At 39.6% G+C, this 23,323-nt stretch overlaps 2 protein-coding genes across 3 annotated transcripts in view; one reads left to right on the plus strand and one right to left on the minus strand.

Annotated features, from left to right (window-relative positions):
• The window catches only part of LOC126236060 (uncharacterized), a 156,038-nt gene extending 132,960 nt beyond the window's left edge, over nucleotides 1–23,078 (minus strand). The window contains exon 1 of one of the 2 annotated variants that reach the window (XM_049945108.1): nucleotides 22,809–22,904. Coding sequence is in view for 1 of the 2 variants with exons in the window: in XM_049945107.1 (XP_049801064.1) it covers nucleotides 22,953–22,956 (4 nt within the window). In the remaining variant the exon portion in view is untranslated. Of the gene's footprint in view, nucleotides 1–22,808; nucleotides 22,905–22,952 lie in introns of those variants that run through there. The other variant, XM_049945107.1, reaches the window with a different exon arrangement.
• Nucleotides 23,072–23,323, plus strand: part of LOC126236061 (succinate dehydrogenase cytochrome b560 subunit, mitochondrial-like) — a 41,450-nt gene continuing 41,198 nt past the window's right edge. Inside the window, exons 1-2 of the mRNA XM_049945109.1 lie at nucleotides 23,072–23,170; nucleotides 23,262–23,318. Of these exons, the coding sequence (XP_049801066.1) occupies nucleotides 23,154–23,170; nucleotides 23,262–23,318 (74 nt within the window). The 5' untranslated portion in view covers nucleotides 23,072–23,153. The remainder of the gene's footprint in view (nucleotides 23,171–23,261; nucleotides 23,319–23,323) is intronic.

A 23,323-nucleotide genomic window follows, 5' to 3' on the forward strand; every position in this document is an offset into this window, starting at 1 on the left:
CACATACTAAGTGGTGTTTGTTGTGTGCACGCCTTGCGGTACCATCAGTACAACTATGGTGAACAGTTCAGCCTTGGATCTATAACTTCGTACATGATGTCGAATTGCATGTCATTATAGTGACTAGAGGGTAGCTCCATAGGCCAAGTGCACTTTGATGTGTGTGTGTGTGGTTAAAAAATTCAATGCCACGACAGTGAAGTCATAAAGTTCTGTCCATGGTTATACAGACCACGCCATCATCACATATTTCGGTGTCCAAAAGGCCATCTCATATCACCGGCACAGCATCGAGAGCTCACCATATTCCAGGTAAGTCCGTAAATTACTTGCTGTAATTCCTCCTCCATAGTAAAGTTCAACGTCCAGTGCCACTACAAAGGACACTTGGAACATTTTCATCATTGTAGGGACAAGCAAGTTTGATCACTGCTTCACACGAATGTGTATTCCTCATTTTGTACATGCTAAATGTATTATCTAGGGACAGTTTTTCTTTAAGCCCCTTTTCATTTCACACATGTTAAATAGCCTTTTCACATTCAGTTTTCCTAACATGAGTGTAAAAATTCACATCACATACATAAATAAGTTAAGACATGTTGTAAATTTATGTAAAACGTTCTCAGTTTTCTTGCCACGTCAATTCGGGATAAAATCTTGAGCTTTCGATGATAGCCTCCATCGTCATCGTCAGGAGCAACTGACTATCTTCACTACTGCTGTTGTGGCCTTGTATAGCCCGTAGAGGGCTTCTGATTGGTCAGCTTGTGATTGGTCGGCGATTACATACTGTTGGCTTCTGATTGGTCAGCTTGTGATTGGTCGGCGATTACATACTGTTGTCGCAGACGGTGTCAATGCCTGCGCTGGTAGTGCCACTTCTTCTGTGGGAATGTAAACATTGCAAGGAATGTGTCTGCTGCTTCGCTGCATCGAGCACTCGTTTCCGAGCACTACTCAGGTAATATTCGCTATCATGGTTAAAGTTCTTCTCACTCATTCTTATTTCAACAGCCGCCTTAGTAACAGAAAGCCAGTATGTGGAGGCATAGGACAAAATTTTTGTTTCGTCAAACAATATTTTGTGTTTGTTAGTGAGACTGTGCTCTACAATTGCCGATTTTTCTAGTTCTCTGATTTTAACATGCCGTTGGTGTTCTGCACAGCAGTCAGAAACTGTACAAATGGTCTGACCTACATAATTGCTTCCACACTGTCAGGGGATATTATAAATTCCAGGGACGCTGAGGCCAAGACTGTCCTTAACAGGACGTACCATCTCCTTAATTTGCTTAGGAGGACAAAAAGTCAGTCTTATACACCATCTACGCAGCGCTCTTCCTATTTTACTGGATATAGCGCTACAAAAAGGAAGAACTGCAATCAGTGGTTCATCCTGTGAGTGTGTAGCATTTTACCGTTTCCTTTTCTTGGAGAACACTGCCTTTATATCACACGCACCATAGCCATTCTTTTGGAACACATACTTCAGATGGTTAATTTCGGACTTCAAGTGGTCCTCGTCAGTAACAGTTTTTTCTCTATATACCAATGTGTTCAAAACAGCTCTCTTCTGAACAGGATGATGGAAACTCTGGGCATTAAGATATAAATCGGTATGTGTCGGCCTGTGGTACACAAGTGGCCGAGACGCCCATCTGCCTGTTGTTGTACTAAAACGTCCAAGAATTATAACCTTCCTTCCTTCTTTCTTTCTTTCCTTCCTTCTCCATCTCGGCAGTGAACTGGATGTTCAGATGTATGCTGTTCATGTGTTCCACGAATTGTTCAAGAGCTTCTGCGCTGTGTGGCCAGACCATAAACGTATCATCAACATAATGATAAAATAAGAATGGACAGAGAGGAGCCGGATTTAATGCACGTTCCTCAAAATTCTCCATAAAAAAGTTAGACAATGATGGAGATAATGGAGAGACGATTGCCATACCATCCGTCATTTCATAAAATTTAGTACCATACAAGAGGTAGGTGGCCATAATCACATGCTGGAACAACTTTATAGTTTCAGGAGGAAGAAGATCTCTCAGCATTTTAAAAGTGTCCTCCACAGGAACTTTTGTGAACAGTGATACCACATCCAAGCTGACTAAAATGTCATTTGGACCAAATCTAATCAGTTTAATTTTTTCAATGAACATCTGGGAGTTTTTGATGTGATGTTCACAATATTCGATTAGAGGAATCGTCAACTTTGTTAGGTATTTTTTTTTTGTCCTCTTAAGAAAATTAAGGACATGATGCGCCCTGTTATGGACAGTCTCGGCCTAAGGGTCCCTGGAATTCACAATATCCCCTGTGAGTGTGAAAGCAATTATATAGGTCAGAACATTTGTATCATTTCTGACCACTTTGCAAAACACCAACGGCATATTAAAAATAGAGAACTACAGAAATCAGCAACTGCAGAGCACAGCCTTACTAACAAACATAAAATACTGTTTGATGAAATAAAAATTTTGTCCCATGCCAGGATTCTGTTATTAAGGAAGCTGTTGAAATAAGAATGAGCAAGGAGAAGAACTTTAACTGTGATAGCGGATATTACCTGAACGATCTGAGAAGCAGCAGAGACATTCCTTGCAATGTTTACATTCCCATGGAAGCTGTGGTGCCACCAGCACAGACACTGACACCGTCTGTGACAGCAGTACATAATCGCCAACCAATCACAAGCCAACCATTCAGAAGCCGTCCACAAGCTATATAAGGCTACCACAGAGGCAGTGAAGATAGTCAGTTGCTCCTGACGATGAAATGGAGGCTATTGTTGAAAGCTCGAGATTTTATCCCGAATTGACACAGCAAGAAAACCAAGAATGGTTTACATATCAGTGCCATTCGCAAAAGACTTCACTCTCACGACGTAAATTTGCTCCTTATAACTACACATAAATGTCATTTTAATATTATTTGATACATGACAACGTTTCAGTGACAAGTTATTTCATAAAAATTCTCATCAGTTTTTACAATGAGATAGTACTCCCTTTAACTTTTTAACTTGTGACATAATCTTTGTTTACATGAATAATTTGCAAAACATGTGACACGTCAGAACTGAAAAAACGATATCCATCTACCAAGAGGTGGACTATGAATCTACAGGGAGTTATGATAAGGAATAGAAAGAAGCATTTATCATCTCCTGCTGAAATCCATCATTTACACATCACACAACAATTGAGCAAATTCTCTGTGAACGATTCTTCATGTTTTAGGACAAACTATTTATTCAGTGTTTGCAGCACTATAGATAAAATTTTAATTTCGTTATGTCATACAAGTTTATTAATGTCATTTGCTTAAAAGTACCTGTAATGATTGTTTTTCAGTGTACTTAATTTATACTTTTCTCTGCGGGATACAGCTCTTATGTGTAAATACTTTGCTGCAAAGGTTGTGTCAGAAAGAAATGTTCATGGGAGGACACTCAGATAAGCCGTTATCACCTGTAATTGTGTCTTGGACACTTGTATTCAACATTCATATACTGTTACTTGCATTCTTCAATGCACAGTCTGACCCCTTATTTTTCATTCTTTGGTAGTACAGGGCCTCAATTTCATTTCACAACATTTTATATATATAACTTCTTTATATTCACGCATTAGATTCACATTATCACATTCATACACATATTTATATATAAATAATTACTCATACTGCAATATGGCCCATTTCTTTTAGTACCAGCTACCTAAATTCTCTTTCTTCTCATTACAAAGATGTGACCTTGCATTGTTCCTTGTAAAAAAAATTAATATTAATTTATCAACTAAACAAGTAGTTGCTCCAAGGCCAATCAACGTATCATTCAAACTTTTAACATACATATTTTCATTCCGTATGCAACTGTTCTTAGTTCATTATTTTTCTGACTGATTCTCAGAATATAACTCTTTTTTGTGAGAGAGCAAATATTAACAGCATGTCTATCACTTCGACTTGCCTTTTTGGTCTCTTCCATATTCATACAATGAGTTCATTACCCCTTCTCACAGCTTATTTAGAGCATGAGTACATCCCAAGAATTATTCATTCTTTCATGGTATGCACAGATTTCCTGTACTATAGCGCTTAGTTTTTTTTTTATATATATAGCCATAATGTAGATTTTTGTCTATAAGTTGTAAAAGAACATCTTAAATAACTAATGACAAATCTTATTTTTATTTATACACAAATAAATAACACAAGAGAAAATTATCCTAAAACTAAGTGAACATCTTTCATAATTTATAGTGAAATATTTCTACACTTAAGCATGACAACTTCATAGTTGGTTTAACCTCTTGTCAAACCCATTCAACATACAAACTCCTTTACATCTTTGTGTGGATAAAGGCCCTTGTCCATTCCATTTATGGGGTAATCTAGTCTATATGATCCTGGACGAGGGACTTATGTAATTACAAATGGATCAGTGTGTAAGAGTTGCCATCTCCAGTTAAGTTTTCCATGTTTGGGTCATTTGCAGCAATACTTCTTGTCCTACATGGAATTGAATTGTATGATGTGCCCTAATCTTTAGTTGTAAGACTTTTTTCCCTGCTCATCCTTTTCTCCTAGGTTTTGTTTTTTTGTTTCCCCCCCAAATAACATATCTCCCTTAGATACTTTAGGGAGTGATTTTTCTCATTCATCCATTTCTCAAACATTAATTCAGTTGGTGTGAAACCTGTCAAAGTATGTGGCAAGTTATTAATGATTTGCTGAAATCCATTTTGTATGTTTCTGTGGTTTGTAGCAGCATATAAATCTATTAAATTTCTTAAACACCCTTTCTTCAGGGCTTTCTTCGGAGTGGAATCATGATACCAGTAAGTATTTAATTTATTTGTGGTTGTGAATTCCTTCCATCTGTTACCTATGAAGTACGATGCATTATCAGTTAACAGTATCTGTGGCTTCCCTACTCTCAGGAGAAAGTCGTCTGTAATTCTAATAACAGAACCAGCTGTCACTGTCCTCAATGCATACAATTTAATATACTTGGAAAAAATGCCATATAAGGCCATTACATACTTAATGCATGCTTTTCCTTTTGGAAAAGAACCAGCAACATCCAATGCTACTAATTCTAAGTGTCTTGTGGGACCTATGGATGCAGTTTAATTGATTTTAATTTGTTGGATTGTAGTATCCTGACAAGTAGTACATTTTCGAATTATCATCATCTCCTTCACATAGTTTGAGTCTTATTTTTTACCAGCATGAATCTACTTCTTGCAACTGCTCCAGGCCATTGGACGATTTTACATAATATGGTTGGTGTGTTTTGTCTTGCATAAGTATGACACGGATTTTTCCATTTAGTGAGTTCTAAAAATTCATTTAGCCCTTGGGGTAGTCTCCACAAGGTGTCAGCAATTACATTTTGTTTATCTTTGATTACACTACATCAAAACTGAATTCCTACAACTAAGACATCATCTGGCTATTCTTCTGTGCAGCAATTTGCATGTCAAGAGAAAAGAAAGCATTTGGTGGTCACAATAGAGTTTGGTGTATTTTCCCTACAAATAATATTTGAATTTCTTAAAAGCCCACACTGCACAGAGAACTTCAAGCTCCATTACTGAAATGACTGCTCACATTCACTAAGAGTTCTGCGAGCAAAACTAATTATCCTGGGTGTTTGTTGTCCATATATCTCAGTGATCTGGAATAGGCACGCCTTCAGGCCTGTGAAGACTTATCAGTAGTTAAACAAAACCCTTATGACATGTCTGGGTGATGCAATATATTTGCACAGAGTAAAGCTTCTTTTATGTTTCTGAAGTTGGTTGGAGACTCACTGGTCCACATCCATGGGTTATTCTTCCATAACAAGTTTAACATGACATTGCTGTTCAGCAACTGGTCAGCAATAAATTTTCTAAAGAAAGACACTAGGCCTTGATAAGCTTTGAGTTGTTTTTTGTTCTGAAGTTTAGGGGGGGGGGGGGCATCTAGTTTCCCTGGCTCTGTCAAAATACATTTTTGAGGTTTTTTTTCTGAGGTGGGGCAATATGTCTGACTGCATCTAGTTTCCCTGGGTCTGGGAAAATACCTTCGAGTGATATGATGTGTCCTAGGAATTTGACCCTTTGCTTCCCAAATTCAGACTTCTTTAAATTTGCTGTAACACTGTATTCTGGGAATCAGTATAAGTACTTGCCCCAAATGTCACAAATTCTCTTTCCGCATAGGTGTTGCTTTTAGCGAGTCATCCCTGCAGCCAGTGACATTATTAAGGAGTTCTGGACCTAAAACTTTGTCTCACACAGGAATGAAAACACTTGCACTCACATTTAACCAAAAGCCACGACACAAAATTCACAGCTTCTGCCTCCAGATACAGACTGTGTATTTCCTACTGACCTCATAGAGAGCTACCTGCCAATATGATTCTTTAATTCAATTGAGGTAAGGTATTTGACTTTACGGGACTTTAGTAACTGTTCTTCTAAGTTGTTGGGACATGTCCTAAACAGGAACAATGATCTTGTTTATATTCCATGCATCGAGTACAAACCTAACACTACCATCAGATTTGGCAAGAGCTAAAATCAGATTACAATCTGGCAAGTATGAGCATTGTACGGCTCCGCAATCTCTCATCCTATCAATTTCTTTCCTCACTGGCTCCTCCTTGGACCACGGTACAGGACATTATGAAAAACAGAATGTTTTGTTAAGGTAAACGTCCATTTCATATGTGTAACCTTTTATTACTCCTGGGAGCTTTTCAAATATATGCTCATACTGTAGTATTAATTCCTGTAGCTCCTCTTCCTGGTCTTCCGACAAACAAACTGATTCACTTATGTTTGCTTGTATTAATGCTACATCCATACTTCCTTCATGTAGCTGTTTGTATTTTTGCGCATTGCGCAACAATGCATCTGTATAAGACATTTGCACTCTAATGTCTACATTTGGCAGAGGTTTGTTTTCTATTGTACCGTTTTTGATTAAATCTACTGATAACCTTTGTTTGTAAATTGTAAAGAAAAACTTTTCCTGTCCTATATCAATCTGTACCTTGTATTGATGGAAGGTATCCACATCAATAAGACAATTAACTACAAGTTTTTCCACCACTAGAAAAATGCATTTTAAAGAAACTTTTTCGATAGCAATGGGTATTAATGCTTAAGTCTCACCCCTACTGATTTGTTGTTTTGCTGGTCCTAGTTAACAGGAGGAGGATTGCCTGGCCATCTACCACCTCGTGGTTCTTGCCAATTATTATACTGGTTATTACCACCCACCAGGGTTACATTTTGAATCTGTTGTCCAAAACCCCTTTGTTCAGTATAAGCAAGTCCATTTTTATTAGGTTTATGGTTTCCTTTAAAACCTCACTTGTGTGTGTCCTTGATTCCCCAGTTACCTCTTGTGTGATTATTATTACGCAAGTGGTAAGAGTGCGAATCGTTATTTCGCGGATGTTTACTTCGCACATTATTGTTCTGGGTTTGTAACTACCCTCTTCATAAATTGAGGGCAATTGAATCCAGAATGGATAAAAGTATTCTACATCATTCTCTCAGGTATTATGATTAATTTTTCCTTGCTTTGTGGTGGTAAGTGACTTCCGAGTATTTTTAGTACATCCACGTAAGAGACTGGATTTGTCCAATATCTTGTTTTGTTTACATATTTTTTCAAAATATTTCTGTAGGCCACATGTTTAATGATGAATGGTACTGGGTTAAATAACTATCGCCTTAGCCTCTCTTCCTCTGCTATGTACCAGAACTTGTCCAAGAAGGCACTCTCAAACTGTTCATGGCACTGCTCAGCCATATCAGTTGCCCGTAATAAAGCGAACTTCATCTTCCGTGCCTCAGTCCAGTTGCATGGTAACACATTATGGAAGGCTCTGGTGAATACCACGGGGTGCGTCTTTTACCCTCTGTAGCAAAAATAAGAAACTATGCTGTTGTTATAACCAGGAATAACACAATAACCTCTTCAGTCTAGTTTATTAAATCACAAATCACTTTTTAACAATTATGTTAGCCAAGCGTCTACCGAGGCTCACACTCAGAAGTAAAGCAGAATTAAAGTTTGGTTATACCAATGTCCGAATGTGCACGGTGGGGTGCACATCCCGTAATTATTCCCAAGTCCAGTGAAGTTCAGTCTCTCCAAATGAAGTCGCAAGATTTTCCGCCGAACAGCCAGGTAACCTTGAGTAGTGCGGCGAGTCATCCACAAGCAGCTGGAGCACGGCTTACTGCACTTCCCGATGAGAACTGTCGTTTGCGGCGGCGGCCGGGTTTATATAAGGCTTGCTAGTTAATGGAGCCATCAACTGGGGTCGCTGTTTTCCAGGGAAAACCAATCGCAATGTTTCCTGGCGTAGCCAATTGCTGTGTGCTGACAAACGCGCGCGCGCGCAAAGGCGGCTAGCGATGGTAGCCGCAAGCCGCCCGGAGAAGTGCAGCCTGTGATGTATTTCTCGGCCATGTAAGGGAGCGTGCGTGTGAAGACGGCCAGCGATGGAAGCAGCGGGCCGCCCAGAGAAGTGCGGCCAGCGATGTATTTGGCGGCCATGTACTGGAGTACGGTGTTTGTTAGAAGTGGTGTATACCACAGCTGTAGTAACCCCTTGTCAGCTAGAAGAATAGACAGGCAGGAGGTGCAGTCTGATACTGCCATTGCATTGTTCGGCTGCATATGGGTATACTCTATTTATGCCAGTGCAACTGGTATTGACATTGGCAGTGCCTCCTGAATTTTATGCTCTCTTCCCTCTCCACCTGAGCGGCCAGTGGTAAACAGCGGATATGTATGGCAGCTTTCTAATCTGCCAGACTGCACTTGATTACTAGTGATTAGTGGCTCCTTTGTGATGTCAGTACCACTAGTTAAACTGTTGCTTTTAAGCACGATTTGGTCCCGGCAATTAGTTCCTCGACTACCTCTTTGAGCCCTTCCACATTGCTCTTGTGCTCTTGCACCACCTTCTGTGCTAATGTTGTATCCTTACCTAGTAATCCTGATTCGGCTCTCTCCATTAAGTTCTTTACATCCTTATCAATTCTTTCTTGGGTTTCCTTTACAAACTTACTGCTCGATTTTAAATTATTGATTTTTACAAACAGTTCCTATACTTACTCAGGCAAATCTTTAAATATAGTTTGTGACTCTGTAACAGTATCTTGCATCTCCTTTACACTTTTAGTAATTTCTGATTGAGTCGCCTGCATTTTAATCTGTGTGTCGCTCATGTTTTTCACCTTACCTGTCACTTCCTCCTATGCCGTGTCAACATCCAATATCTTTTTATCTAACTTATCTTATTCCCTGAGACAGATCTGTGAATAGCTCCACCTTTAATTCTTTTCCCTTTTTGGACAACTTACATGTTAAATAATTTGACAGGTCAGTGCACAATGTTTTACTTACATCATAAAATTTTTGCATTTGTTGATTTGAAAGTTCCTCAAATTTTTGTGTCACAATTCCTTAAAATCTTTAAATGTTTGTGTTTGTTGGTTTGAAGAATCTTTGACTTTTGCGTTAAATTATTAAATGATTGTGTTAGATCACTAAAGTTTTCAGTTTGTTCATTAAATTTTTGTGTTTGTTCACTCCTAAATTCATTGAGAGTTTTCATCATCCCTTGCATAAGTTGCATCAACATTGGGGTACCTTTTCAAACACCTACAGGTCTGTTTTAGCTGATGTGGAAATTTTAGATCTACTAGAATTTTCTCTACCGTGCCTTTCACTAGCCTCATGTGAAAAACTGCTTCCCAGTGATATTCGTGAATTTATTTCATCTGCCATAAATAACCTCTGTCATTAATCACATTGCTATCCACAATAATAATAGGCTTAAATAACACTCGCCACTGTCGTCTCTCTCACTGACATTTTCACACTCACTATCGTTTGTCGTCGCATTAGCTGAAGTGACATTTTGTGCTTGTACACTAATTACTGAGTTGTCGACAATGGTTTCATCTGCTATATCCATATCTGTCCTTGTGATTTTCTAATTGCAAAATTTTAAAATGAATATGTTTTTCTTCATTACTCTGAGAAAATTTGCTAAATTGTCCTGTGATGTGTTGCAAATATATACTGCAACTCATTGTTGCCACACTTACACTTATTCAAAATTCCCAACCAAAAATTGTTTTTAATAAATACTAATATTATAAGGCTCTAATTTTTTAGGATGGGAGGGGGAAAGGTACTACAACTATTAGATACGAGTGAGGCGCTATCAAGTGCAGCTATGCAAGCTATAAGTTAGTGTCTTCCCACCTTCTCGATGGGTTTCACAATTTCTATTTCTGGTAGTTTCCAAACAAATTTTATTCTCAGTCCATGCATACCCTTCTTTCATAATCCTTCCCTTTTCTTTTAGCAATATTACTCATTTCATGCAACAAAGAAAAGAAAAGATAATTAAAACACTGGAAATTTTATATATTGTAATTACTTCAATTATCTATACCTAGCACCATCCTTTTTATGCAGTTATACTGCTCAGTTAAGTACCGTCGACGTAAATGAGGTTCGCATAACATGGAGGTGTGTGACTGACAGATACTTTCAACAGCATTGATTCATGCTTCTAAGTTTGCACCTCCACAGTTTATTGCTACGATTATCACTGGAACAGTCTAATTTATTAATATATTAATTCTTTTTTTAACAGCTACTTACATCTTTTTTCTTGAAGAAAAGGGAACTTCTTCCACCCTTGTGATAAAGAATGCAGTATTGTACAATCATAAATCAGGTCACCGTTAGACTTGAAGATTGCATGTTGCTGTGCTTCCAGGTATCATTTTCTGGATGATAATTTAGAAATGAAAGAAACTGCCTCCCTTTCTAGAAGACATATATTGTAAAACCCTTTAACAAATACAAACAGCTCACACACGCAACACGTCCACCCAGAATCACAGACTGGAAGGGACAGATACTTGAAGAGTAAACATTAGAATGAAGATACATGTTCACCTTTCTTTTCTTACATCTCTCTTATTGGTGTGGGTCTGTTTATATTGCATCTTTGTCATGCAGTGTTCCGATACTTATTAAATGGCATATGCTTTATGGGTAAACCAAAATAAGATCTCTATCACAGCACACAGAGTGGAAGCTCAGCTCACTATCTGCAGCATAGTACCCAGAATCAATTGTGGTTCTCTGGTTCGGAGGCAAGTGGAAGGTCAAACACAGAGGCTCAGATAATTATGCAGCAATCTCAGATGAGAACTTCTCAACCTCTGCTATCTGACAACAAATTGTAGGGCTCCCCTCAATAGTCAGGCATGCACTAGACAGAGCAGCTAGTGGATAGCAGAGTATCTGTGGTGCGTACTTAAAAAGCGCACCTTTCATATATCAATGTTAAATTACCTTTAATCAATGGAGAAAGATTAGCCACATTATTCTTGGAGATGAACTTCTGTCATTGCAGATCACAAAACAGAAAGATTAATGTGGTACATCTACCTGGATACTCTGCAAATCACACTTAAAAGCCTGGCAGAGGGTTCGTCAAACAACCTTCACAATAATTGTCTATTATTCCACTCTAGAACAGCATGCGGAAAAAACGAACACCTCTACCTTTCCATGTGAGCTCTGATTTGCCTCATTTTATCATAATGATTGTTTCTCCGTAATGTAGGTTGGCGTCAACAACATATTTTTGCATCTGGAGGGGAAAGTTGGTGATTAAAACTTTGTGAGAAGATCCCGCCACAACGAGAAATGCCTTTGTTTTAATGGCATCTACCCCAAATCCTGTATCATGTCTGTGACACTCTTTCCTGTTTTTCTTGATAATACACAACATGCTACTCTTCTCTGAACTTTTTCAATGTACACCATTAATCCTATCTGGTACGAATCCCACACCCTGCAGCAGTACTCCAAAAAGAGGATGGACAGGCGTAGTGTGGGCAATCTCTTTCGTAGATCTATAGCATCATCTAAATGTTCCACCAACAAATCACAGTCTTTGGTTTGCCAGTCTTTGGTTTGCCTTCCCCACATTTTCTGTGTGTTCTTTCCACTTTAAGTTTTTTGTAATTGTAATTCCTAAAGATAAACCCTTTCGTCTGTGTGTGTGTGTGTGTGTGTGTGTGTGTGTAGTGTTCTGCTGCCACTTGGTGAGTAGATTTGTTATCTATCCATTTATATTAGGTATTTAGTTGAATTTACTAGCTTTAGATGTGATTGATTCATTGTGTAACTAAAGTTTAACTGATTTCTTTTAGCACTCATGTGGATAACCTCCAACGTTTCATTATTTAGGGTCAATTGCCAATTTTTGTACCATACAGATATCTTTTCTAAACCGTTTTGCAATTTGTTTAGATCTTCCGATGACTTTACTAGGACGATAAATGATAGCATCTGTAAACATCCTAAGAAGGCAGCTCAAATTGTCTCCTAAATAGTTTATATGGACAAGGAACAGCCGAGGGCCTATAACACTATCATGAGGAACACCAGAAATTGCTTCTGTTTTACTTGATGACTTTCCCTCAATTACTACAAACTGTGATCTCTCTGACAGGAAATCATGAATCCAGTTGCATTACTGAGACAAAATTCCGTAAGCATGTAATTTGATTACAATCCACCTGTGAGGTACAGTGTCAAAAGTCTTCTCGAAATCTAGAAACGCCCAATCAATTTGAAATCCCTTGTCAATAGCTCTCAACAGTTCGTGTGAGTAAGGAGTTAATTGTGTTTCAAAGTAATTCATAATGTTTGAACACAATATATGTTCCAAAATCCTGCTGCATATTGACATTAATGGTGTTGTTGTTGTGGTCTTCAGCCCAGAGCTGTTTATGTAGCTCTCCATGCTACCCTATCCTGTGCAAGCTTCTTCATCTCCAAGTATCTACTGCAACCTACGTCCTTCTGAATCTGCTTAGTGTATGCATCTCTTGGTCTCCCTCTATGATTTTTACCCTCCATGCTGCCCTCCAATCCTAAATTGGTGATGCCTTGATGCATCAGAACATGTCCCACCAACTGATATTAATGATATGGCCCTGTAATTTAGTTAATTACTGCTATTGCCTTTCTTGATTATTGGTGTGATCTGTGCAACTTCCCAGTCTTTGGGTATGGATCTTTCATTGAGCAAGTGGTTGTATATGATTGTTAAGTATGGAGCTAGTGCATCAGCATCCTCTCAAAGGAACCTAACTGGTACACAGTATGAACCGGAAGACTTGCTTTTATTAAGTGATTTACGTTGCTTCACTAGTCCAAGGACATCTATTTCTAAGTTACCCATGTTGGCAACTGTTCTTGATTCAAATTCTGGAATATTTACTAGGAACTGCCCGGCATCACAGGTTTCAGGGATGTGAGATAATGCCGGAGTGATTGTGGGACCCTCTTTACTGCAATGGATGTCACAGCAAAGTGGAGCTGCCTCAGTTGCAGGCATCTGATGCAATGGCAATCAGCAGGGCAATGCAGCACGACGTGTGTGCTTGGTCATCAGGCACCAGCCATACACTGCATTTAGCACCATAGCATCAGCCGCCATCTGACTCCTGCCAGAGAGCAGAGGGTCAAATCCCGCGCACAGCACTCTCCACATCACCACAGTGAACGCATGCGGAGCTGAGAAGCTATTCTACATGTACACGAATACTCTACAAATAACACTTAACAGCCTGGCAGGCACTTTGTTGAACCACTTTCACAGTAATTCTATATTATTCCACTCTCAAACAGCAAGCAGAAAAAAACCAAACATTTATGTCTTTCTGTGCGAGCTCTGAGTTCCCTTATGATAATTTTACCCTGTATAGTTCAGCGTCAACAAAATATTCTCACGTTCTGAGGAGATCATTGGTGACTGAAATTTCGTGACAAGATCCTGCCGCAATGAGAAATGCCTTTGTTTTAATGGTGTTCACCCCAAATCCTGTATCATATTTGTGACACTTTTTCCCATTTCTCAATAATACATAATGTGCTACCTTTCTTTGAACTTTCCAGTGTACTCTGTTAATCTTATCTGGTAAGGATCCCATACCATGCAGCAGTACTCCAAAAAAGGACAGACAAGTGTACTGTAGTCAGTCTGTTTAACAGACCTGTTGCATCTTCTAAGTGTTCTGCCAATAAAATACAGTCTTTGGTTCACCATGCCACAACATTTTCTATTTCTACGTTTGATTGATTTATTATAACAAAAACTTACTGGCTTCCTTTTACACTCATCTGGATGACCTCCCACTTTTCATTATTTAGGATCAATTGCCAATTTTTGCACCATACAGATATCTTATCTGAAATGTTTTGCAATTTCTTTGATTTTCTGACGACTTTATTAGACAATTAATGACAGCATCATCTGCAAACTGCCTAAGGTGGCTGCTCAGGTTGTCTCACAAATAGTTTATACGGATAAGGAACAGTAGAGGAGCTAAAACATACCTTGGGAAATGACAGAATTCACTTCTGTTTTATTCGTTGACTCTCCATCTATTATTACAAACTGTGACCTTTCTGACAGGAAATCACGAATCCAGTCACATAACTGAGAAGACATTCCGCAAGCATGCAATGTGATTACAAGCTGCTTGTGAGGTACAGTATCAAAAGACTTCTGGAAATCTAGAAATACACAATCAATTTGAAATCCTTTGTCAATACAGCTTCACACATCATGTGAACAAAATGCTAGTTAATTTCACAAGAATGATGTTTTCTAAATCCATACTGACTGTGTCAATTCACCTTTCTCTTCAAGGTAATTCATAATGTTTGAACACAATGTACGTTTCAAAATCTTGCTACATATTGATGTTAATGATATGGCCCTATAATTTAGTGGATAGCTGCTTTTCTTAAATGTTGGTGTGACATGTGCAAAGTTCCAGTCTTTGGATATGGATCTTTCCAAGCAAGCGGTTGTATGTGATGTTATGTATGGAGCTATTGCATCAACATACTATGAAAGGAACCTAACTGGTATACAGCCTGGACCAGAAGACTAGCTTTTATAACATGATTTAAGTTGCTTCACTACTCCAAGGATATCTACTTCTAAGTTACTCATGTTAGCAGCTGCCATCTTCTTTGGCTATTCCAGGCACCATTGTGAGTTAGCACGCTACTGATGTCACAACAGTGGCCTACAGTGGCCACCAGCAACCAATGGGCCAGCTGTCAGCAACACAGAAGATCTACACAGCATTCTCTCACCACGATGGAAGCTGCCGCCTGTATGTTAGTGCTAGCCAGCGTCAACAAAATGAGGTATGTTTTGCCTTGTCGAGCTACAACGAAGCATGTACGGTGACTGTATAAAGCATTCCTTGCTGTCAGCAGGGTTTCCACTGGGCCCACCAGTCCATCAGCACAGTCAGTCATCTCACCAAGTGCAACTGCACTTTTAGGAGTGATATTGGCAGGGGATCTTCGAGGTCATCACAACGCCATTTGGTGGCAGAGGTAGCGACAAAACCTACAATGTCATCTGTAGATGAAAAAGATGACCTGATGACTGCAGGGGTGCAGTTTTATCAACGCCTGGTGGGGTAAGTGCAATCTCTTTGTTTTATTTTTAAGTTCAGCAGGTGACAGGTGAACTCAGACGGGTGAGGAGAAGTAAACATAAGTGTTATTTTTCACCTGGTTGATATGGACAAGGTGGGTGTCATGAGCAAGCAATGTGACTCATTGTCTAGTAGTACGAGCTGTCAACCATTAGTAGCGATTCAGGAAGTGAAGCTAGGTTTGCTCATTGTTCTGATGTGTAGCAGTGAATTTTGCTACTCAGGTGAGAGTAGTTAAGTGACAGTAAGAAATGATCTGATAGTGTTATGGTTAAATGTTCTTGTAACTTGATTTTGTTTGGTACAGAACTAGGAATATGGCTCAACATTTACGCACATAAGGTAGTGATAATCTACGATAGGGGTATGTTTAAGTAGTTTTTTCTTGTTTATTATTGTGTAATTGATGAGAAATCACCATGCCATGATCAGTTCCACAGGGATTTCAATACTGCAAGGAGCTATCGCAGAGGAGGTATTGAGAATTTTAAGAGGTGAAGTAGGTAAGTTGCTGGCAGAGAAAATAGAGCAGCCTAAGAGTTAGAAGCACTTGATCCTGAGGTGAATGAAACAGCTTATCACAAAGCTCCGGAGTATAGGCAAAAGATGCAAAGAGAACATGAGAATTGGATATTGGAAAATGAGCCTCAGGATGTAAGGAATATGTTGATTATGGAAAGAATGGGAAAAAGGAAAAGGGGAGGAAGCAGAGAGGAGGGAAAAGGAGGAAGCTGAAAGGCAGAGGAACTGGCTTGTGGATAGTTTACAGAGAATGGAAAAAAAGAAAAGGACAATAAGTAGAGAGGAGGGAGAAGGAGAAAGCTGAAATGGAGAAGAACAGGCTTGAAGATAGTTTAGTGAAAACAGAAAAAAGGAAAAGGACAGGAAACAGAGAGATGGAATGAGGAGGAAGCTGAAAGGGAGAGGAACAGGATTGTGGATAGCTTACCTAATCAGACAGCGACGAAACACATGTTTCTGAGAATTTACATGAGGCACAGAATAATGACATTACTGAAGTTAGGATGAGTGATGTAGAAGTACTGGCTCTGATATTCAACGGAATTGTGGAATCTGAGGCAGTTCAGATTGTATCCCGAGTGCAAGTACTGGGTCTCAGCCTTGCAGAGCAAGCAGCTAATGTGTGCTGTGAACTGTTTACAGCACAGCCGAAGTCAGATGTAAACGGTGAGTATGGGGTGGATGAGGGGTACAACGTGAGCCCAAAAGTAAACATTCTGACTGAACATCATGCCAAAGTTAACACACAGTGACAGAAAGCTGCTGCCAGCATAGAGCAATTGCAAGGTGTGTCTACCGCACAAAACAAACCTGTCAAACCAAGTACAAATAGATTGAGTAATTCGCATGGTATAGTGACAGAAGACACCACGAAGTTGTTTTGGGTGTGCAGGACAACTGGAAAACAAAGCACTTCATGGAGAATATGGTCTGTAATGAGTGCTACAGTGGGAGGAACAGGTGGGACTACTTGTCAAAGGATTAAAAAAACCACCCAGCAGACAGAAGAGATGCCAAGTGTAAGAGTTTACTGAAGCCAAACTATGTTTTGTTGGAGTTGATATGTGTCATATTTGTTTGTAAGTGTGGAATGAAGAGTTAGGTGTTTTTGCATACATAAGAATGGCAAGGGGCCTAGCAGTGAAATATGTTTTGTAATATTTGAGTTACTGAGTGGGGCAAGGGACCTATTAAGCAGTACAAGTGAGAAACAAGAAATATGTTTATGTTGCTTTTAAAGATTAATGTAGTTAAGAATAGCCAACGTGTCAGTATGTACTTGTTTTACAGATTAAGGGTAAAAGTAATTTCAATATAGAACCGGGACAACACAAGACATGAGGGAACAGGTCTTTTCTGTGAAGGTCAGTGTAGTGTCGCTACCCAGTCTTTTAGTAAAAGTAGTACAAAGTACTGAGAAAGCCACTGTGAAGTATTGCATTAGCAGCTGCAGGCTGGTGGCCACAATGTAGTGACATGTGGGCTAGCTATGCATGGCACAGAGGTGATAACCAGTGCAGGGCAAGTCTTTTGTTATGTGTGAAATGACTAGGTGGCAAGTTTTAGTGAAACAAATGCACCGGTGAGTGATATAAATACACTGATCAGCCCCTACATTATGACCACCAACCTACTATTCATATAAGCCCGTCCAGGCAATAGCAGCATCACCTGGTGAGGAATGACAGCTAGTCAGTCACACACTCAGCGCATGTAGTATCAGTGACTGTGCTGTCCATGTGTTGAATGGAGAAGATGCGCAGTCTAAATGAGTTTTTTCCAGGCCCCGGAGGCTTGGCATGAGCATGTCGGAAATTGCACGACTTGTTGGGTGTTCCGAGGAGTGCTGTGGTGAGTGTCTTCAACACATGGCGAAACCAACGTGAAACCATGTCTACACATCGTGGGGTTGGGCAGCTGCCTCTCATTTCAGACGTTGGACATCGTAGACTGGTAAAACAGGACAGGCGGTGAATTGTGGTGGAGCTAACATCAGACTTTAATGCTGGGCAGAGTACAAGTGTGCTAAACACACAGTGCACCGAACACTCCCAATTGCCGGCCTCCATAGTTGAAAACCTGTGCATGTCCCAATGCTAACATCACGACATTGACAACTACGACTGAAATGGGCATGTGACCATTGGCACTAGACGTCGATGCAATGGCAGAGAATTGCAGGGTCTGATGAATCCCGATACCTTCGTCGTCATGCCGATGGGAAGGGTGGGTCGGGTGTGCGTGATTCCGTCATCTTCCAGGGAAACAGCTCCTTCACACCTGTACTGTGGGTCACAGAGAAGATGGCAGCAGCTCCATTATGCTCTGGGGAACATTCAAATGAGCATTCATGGATCCACTGGAGCTTGTGCAAGGCACCATGACAGCCAAGGAGTATTGTACGCTTGTTGTAGACGGCATACAACCCTTCATGACAATCATGTTTCCCAATGCCTGTGGCATTTTTCAAGAAGATAATGAGCCATGTCACAAGGCTAGGAGTGTGATGGAGTGGTTCGAGGAACACAGTGGTGAGTTCCAATTGATGTGCTGGTCCCAAACTCACAACATCTGAACCTGATCTAACATGCCAGGGATATGACTGATGTGACATCAGAGTTCATCAACCCCTCCTCAGAATTTAAGAGAATTGGATGGTTTGTGTGTGTGTAGATGTGGCAACAATTCATTTCAGCAACCAACAAAGTCCTCATTGCTTCCATGCCACAACATGTTGCTCCTGTTATCAGTGCCAAAATGGACTTACTGGATATTAGGTAAGGGGTCATATTGTTCTGGCTAATTAGCGTGTATATGAATTTTGAGGGAGAAGCATTCTTGTCACCTGAGTTCAGCAGCACCACCGCAATGCCAAGGAGCCACCGGGCAGCGAGACGACTGGGTATCGCAAGCAGCAGCTGTGGATTTGAGACCGGGCTGTGTCTGTCACAGCCAGCACTACGCTCCCCTTGACTTAGTCCAACAGTGCCAGTCACTGTCCAACTCCTGCCAGAGAGCAGAGAATTGAATCTCACACACAGCAGTCTCCGTGCAGCTGTAGTGAATGCGTGCACAGCCGAGGGGCTGCTACAGGGCCATTGCTGACGAGGAAGTAATGTTCCACTGACGTTGCAACCGTGGCCCACAGGGGCCACTGGCCACCCTGGAACCTGCCATCGGTGCAGGGCAGCTAAGCAGCATCCTCTCACCAGAACAGAATCCGCTGCCCACATGTCAAGAATCCCGAATCCAGTAATGATGAACATTTAAGCAACTTATTACTTTTTGTTTGTTTATTCATACAGGAATCATCTCACAATAACATAGAATTTGTCATCATAATAAAATGAAAACAGATAGCCCAAAACATACACTTACTCTACAAATGCACAGAAATCAGATCCCTCATTGGAAGAAGTACTGTAACGTAAAGAATCACTCTAATGATTGCATATTAATAACTTTGCAAACAATACCAATAGTTACTTCAGAATTTTTGCAGATGACACGCAATTATCTACAATGTAATACTGTGTGAAAAAGGCTACACAAATATGCAGTTTGATCTTGCTTAAGTTTTGGAGTAGTGGAAAAACTGGCAACTTTGTTTAACTGTTCAGAAATATACAATTGTGAGTTTCACATATGGCAGAAACGTGAAATTTTGAAGTGTCAATATGTCACAATTAGTATCAATCAGTCAGCTCATATTAATATCTTTGTGTAACAATTTGTTGTGATGTGAAATGATCACATGGGCTCAGTCATCAACGAAAGCAGGTGGGAGAATTCGGTTAATGGGCAGGATATAAGGTTAATGCAATGCAACAACAAAATAGTTTACTTACAAAATCAGTTCCAAAATGTTGTTCAAGTCTGTAGGTTCCATACAAAATAGGGCTAAGAGTGGATATCAAATATGTACAAAGGCAGCGGAAATTGTAGGAGGAAGATGCAATCACCGTTTAATGTCCCGCCAACAATGAGGTCATTAGAGATGGAGCACAAGCTGGGATCAGGAAAGGATGAAGAAGGAAAGCATCCGTGCCCTTTCAAAGGAACCATTCCCACGCTTGTTTTACGCGATTTACGGAAATCACGGAAAACCTAAATCAGGATGGCCAAACACAGGTTTGACTGCCACAGGTCCATTCCACACATGAGAGAGCATTACTGAGATGCTGAAAGCCCTGAGTTGGGAGACCCTTGAAGACAGGTGCCAATTACACTATGAAAGCCTACTTACAGGGTCTCCAAAACCAGTATTAAGTAAAGAATTTAGAAATACATGCCAGTCCCCCCCCCCCCCCCCCCCCCGGTGTATCGCTCCCGTATAACCAAGAAGAAGACAAGGTTATACTAATTACAGAGACATTTATTCAGTCATCCTTCTCCTGTACATGCATAACTGGAATAGGAAGCAGCTTTATAATCTCACACAACCTTAAACATCGGTACCCTATGCCTAGCACTTCATGGTAGTTTGCAGATTATGTACACAGAGTTTGATAAAAAAAAAAAAAAAAAAATTTGACGCTGAAATCACAGATCAATTTCAACGATTCTGGCTGTCACCCAGGTGGAAGAAACACATTTTCAGCAGGCGTGATGCTCCTGTCACAGGTCTTACCCACACTTTTGTGCAATTTTTCTTTACTGAATCTCACACATGACATACATTATTGTAGATGATTCTTCAGCTTCTCCTTGTGTACTTAATACTGAAATAGTTTACAGGTGGAGTGCTGGATGTCACTGTGCAATGGGCACAATACTTCGGCAAACGACCATGTTGCCATCGTCAGGTCAGCGACACCACTCTTTTATTTCCTTCCCTCCTCTCCCTCTGATCAGCTGCTCCATCAGCCATCTGCACCCAGCATCCATAGCCACATTGCTCCAGCCAATCCAGTGTTCTCTCCTAGGATCGTGCCTAGGTGCATACGTTAGTGGAACCACTGCTTTTCCTTTGCCTGTCCCCAAAGTCAGTTCATTGTCTAGTACCTTGTTCCTCTTCTTGACCAATCTAATAGCAGTGGACCATGCCATGTAAATTTCTGGGTGCATACACTGATGAACATTTGAGGTGGACAAGCCATGTTAACTTTGTATGTGGTAAAGTCAGTACTAGCTTATATCTCCTTAGCCGTTCACGAAAATAGTTCCTAGCCAAACATTAAAAATATTATACCATAGAATAATTTAATCCTATTTTAATTATTGGACTGAATTAGGGGGATGTGCCACTGATGTCCACTTAGTAAGAATATTGCTCTTACAACAAACAATAGGCCTACTAAGACTTTTACAAGAGCCAGACAATAGAGAATCACGTCATGAAGTATCTGTGCAGCACGAATAGGCCTACCTAATAATATATTCAATATACATATTTACATTAGTTATTTTCTTGTGAGTCAACCAACAGATGTGCAGAGATGTACATGATCACAACACCGAGAAAAAATATAAGTACCTCTGAAAACAAATAACATTCAAAATGACAGATTGAAGCCCATATACCAATGGTTTGATGAACTACAAAACTATAAGAACACACATGGGGAATGATTTTAACACTAAATTTATATTTTCTGGTGAAATATGTTTGTCCAAAAGAAAGGAGGGATGATTAGGTTTTAAGTCCCTTTGACATTGAAGTCATGGGAGAGAGAACACAAGCTTGGAATGGATAAGGAAGGAAATCAGACGTGCTCTTTCAAAGGAGCCATCCTGGCATTCACCTACAGCAATTTGAGGAAATCACGGAAAACATAATATGGATTTCCAGAGACAGATCTGAACCAAAATCGTTTCAAATGCAAGCACAACATGCTAACTACCATACCGTCTCACTCAGTGAAAAATATTAATATCCATTCAATTAATGTTAAAAAAAGGCAATACGTATACAAAATAGATATATACTGTAACAATTGCTGTATTTTCTACATGTAACTACCATTATGGCTATTACTATTTCTGATGTTTGCAGAAGCCGTCATTGTGATGACTCCATGCAAAGAAAATGTCAATAAATAAACTGTTGAATGCATTTTTACCCATGTATGAAACTCCTTTCTGTACCTAATAACAAGCCCTTGAGGGCTTTGTAAAGGTTGTTTTTGGTCCCAGGGTTATATTCGCGCTTTTCACCATTATTTGTTAAAAGGGAAACATTGGTAATGACAAAAGACGTCAGCGAGTATAGGTAGTGTGCTGTATAGTAGTTTCAAAACACTCAATTTTTTTGAAAAGGTATCTACGTGAATTATTACCATTTGTAATTTTTAAAACTCGCTTTGTATTCTGAAAATACTATACCTACAACCTAAATTTCTCCGGAAAATGTGATTCTATAAATCACTGGTGAATGGAATATGGACAACAAACTAGTTTCATTTTCTAAATCAGCCATAGCAGTAATCATGCGTACTGAAACAATAACTGAACCAAGGCACTTCACTAATGACAGACGTTTTTCCAATTAAGACCGTTATCTATCTGAAGTCCCAAGAACTCAACTCTTTCTACTTCTTGTATTTCATTGTTTGAGAAACCTACATTTATAGTTTATGATATTCCGTGAGGAGTACTGAACCGTACAAAATATCTTTTTCAAGGTATCACGATAATGACTAACACCAGAACTGTTATTGTTTAGATGTCGTGACGCCAGTAAAAATATTGAAATTGATGTACCTGTGTGACAGACAACAAAAATTCTTGTCTGGCACAAACACGTTTGTACAACAAACTGTAGAAATCATCTTGCGTTGTAATTCCACTGATTGTATGTCTATAAAGCGTTTAACCTATTATCTAAAAATCTTCATTAATATTTACCCATATTTGAAATACGACAAATTCAAACACTGTTTTGAAAACAATCGTATTGCCGGTCTAACAAATCAAAGATTAATGTAACGGCTGGGCGTGAACCAGAGGGCTTTACTGTTCTGCACAGGTTCTGCTTTACCTTCCAAGTTCCAACTCATGTAGAAACTTTGGTAGCGCACCGGACACAAATAGAAATAGGTTTGGAATATGGCACTGTGTTACAGGTGAAATTGGCAATAATCTATTTTTCAAGTATTATTGTCGATATTATTAGAGATAATGTGCGTCGTCTACTATTCTATATGTCTGTCACAGATTGCTGGGAAACAGGCAGTTATGTGGGAGCTTCGTACGAGGATTATATAGCCAGCCGTAAG

The sequence above is a fragment of the Schistocerca nitens genome, chromosome 2 (assembly GCF_023898315.1).
Source record: "Schistocerca nitens isolate TAMUIC-IGC-003100 chromosome 2, iqSchNite1.1, whole genome shotgun sequence".
Taxonomy (NCBI): domain Eukaryota; kingdom Metazoa; phylum Arthropoda; class Insecta; order Orthoptera; family Acrididae; genus Schistocerca; species Schistocerca nitens.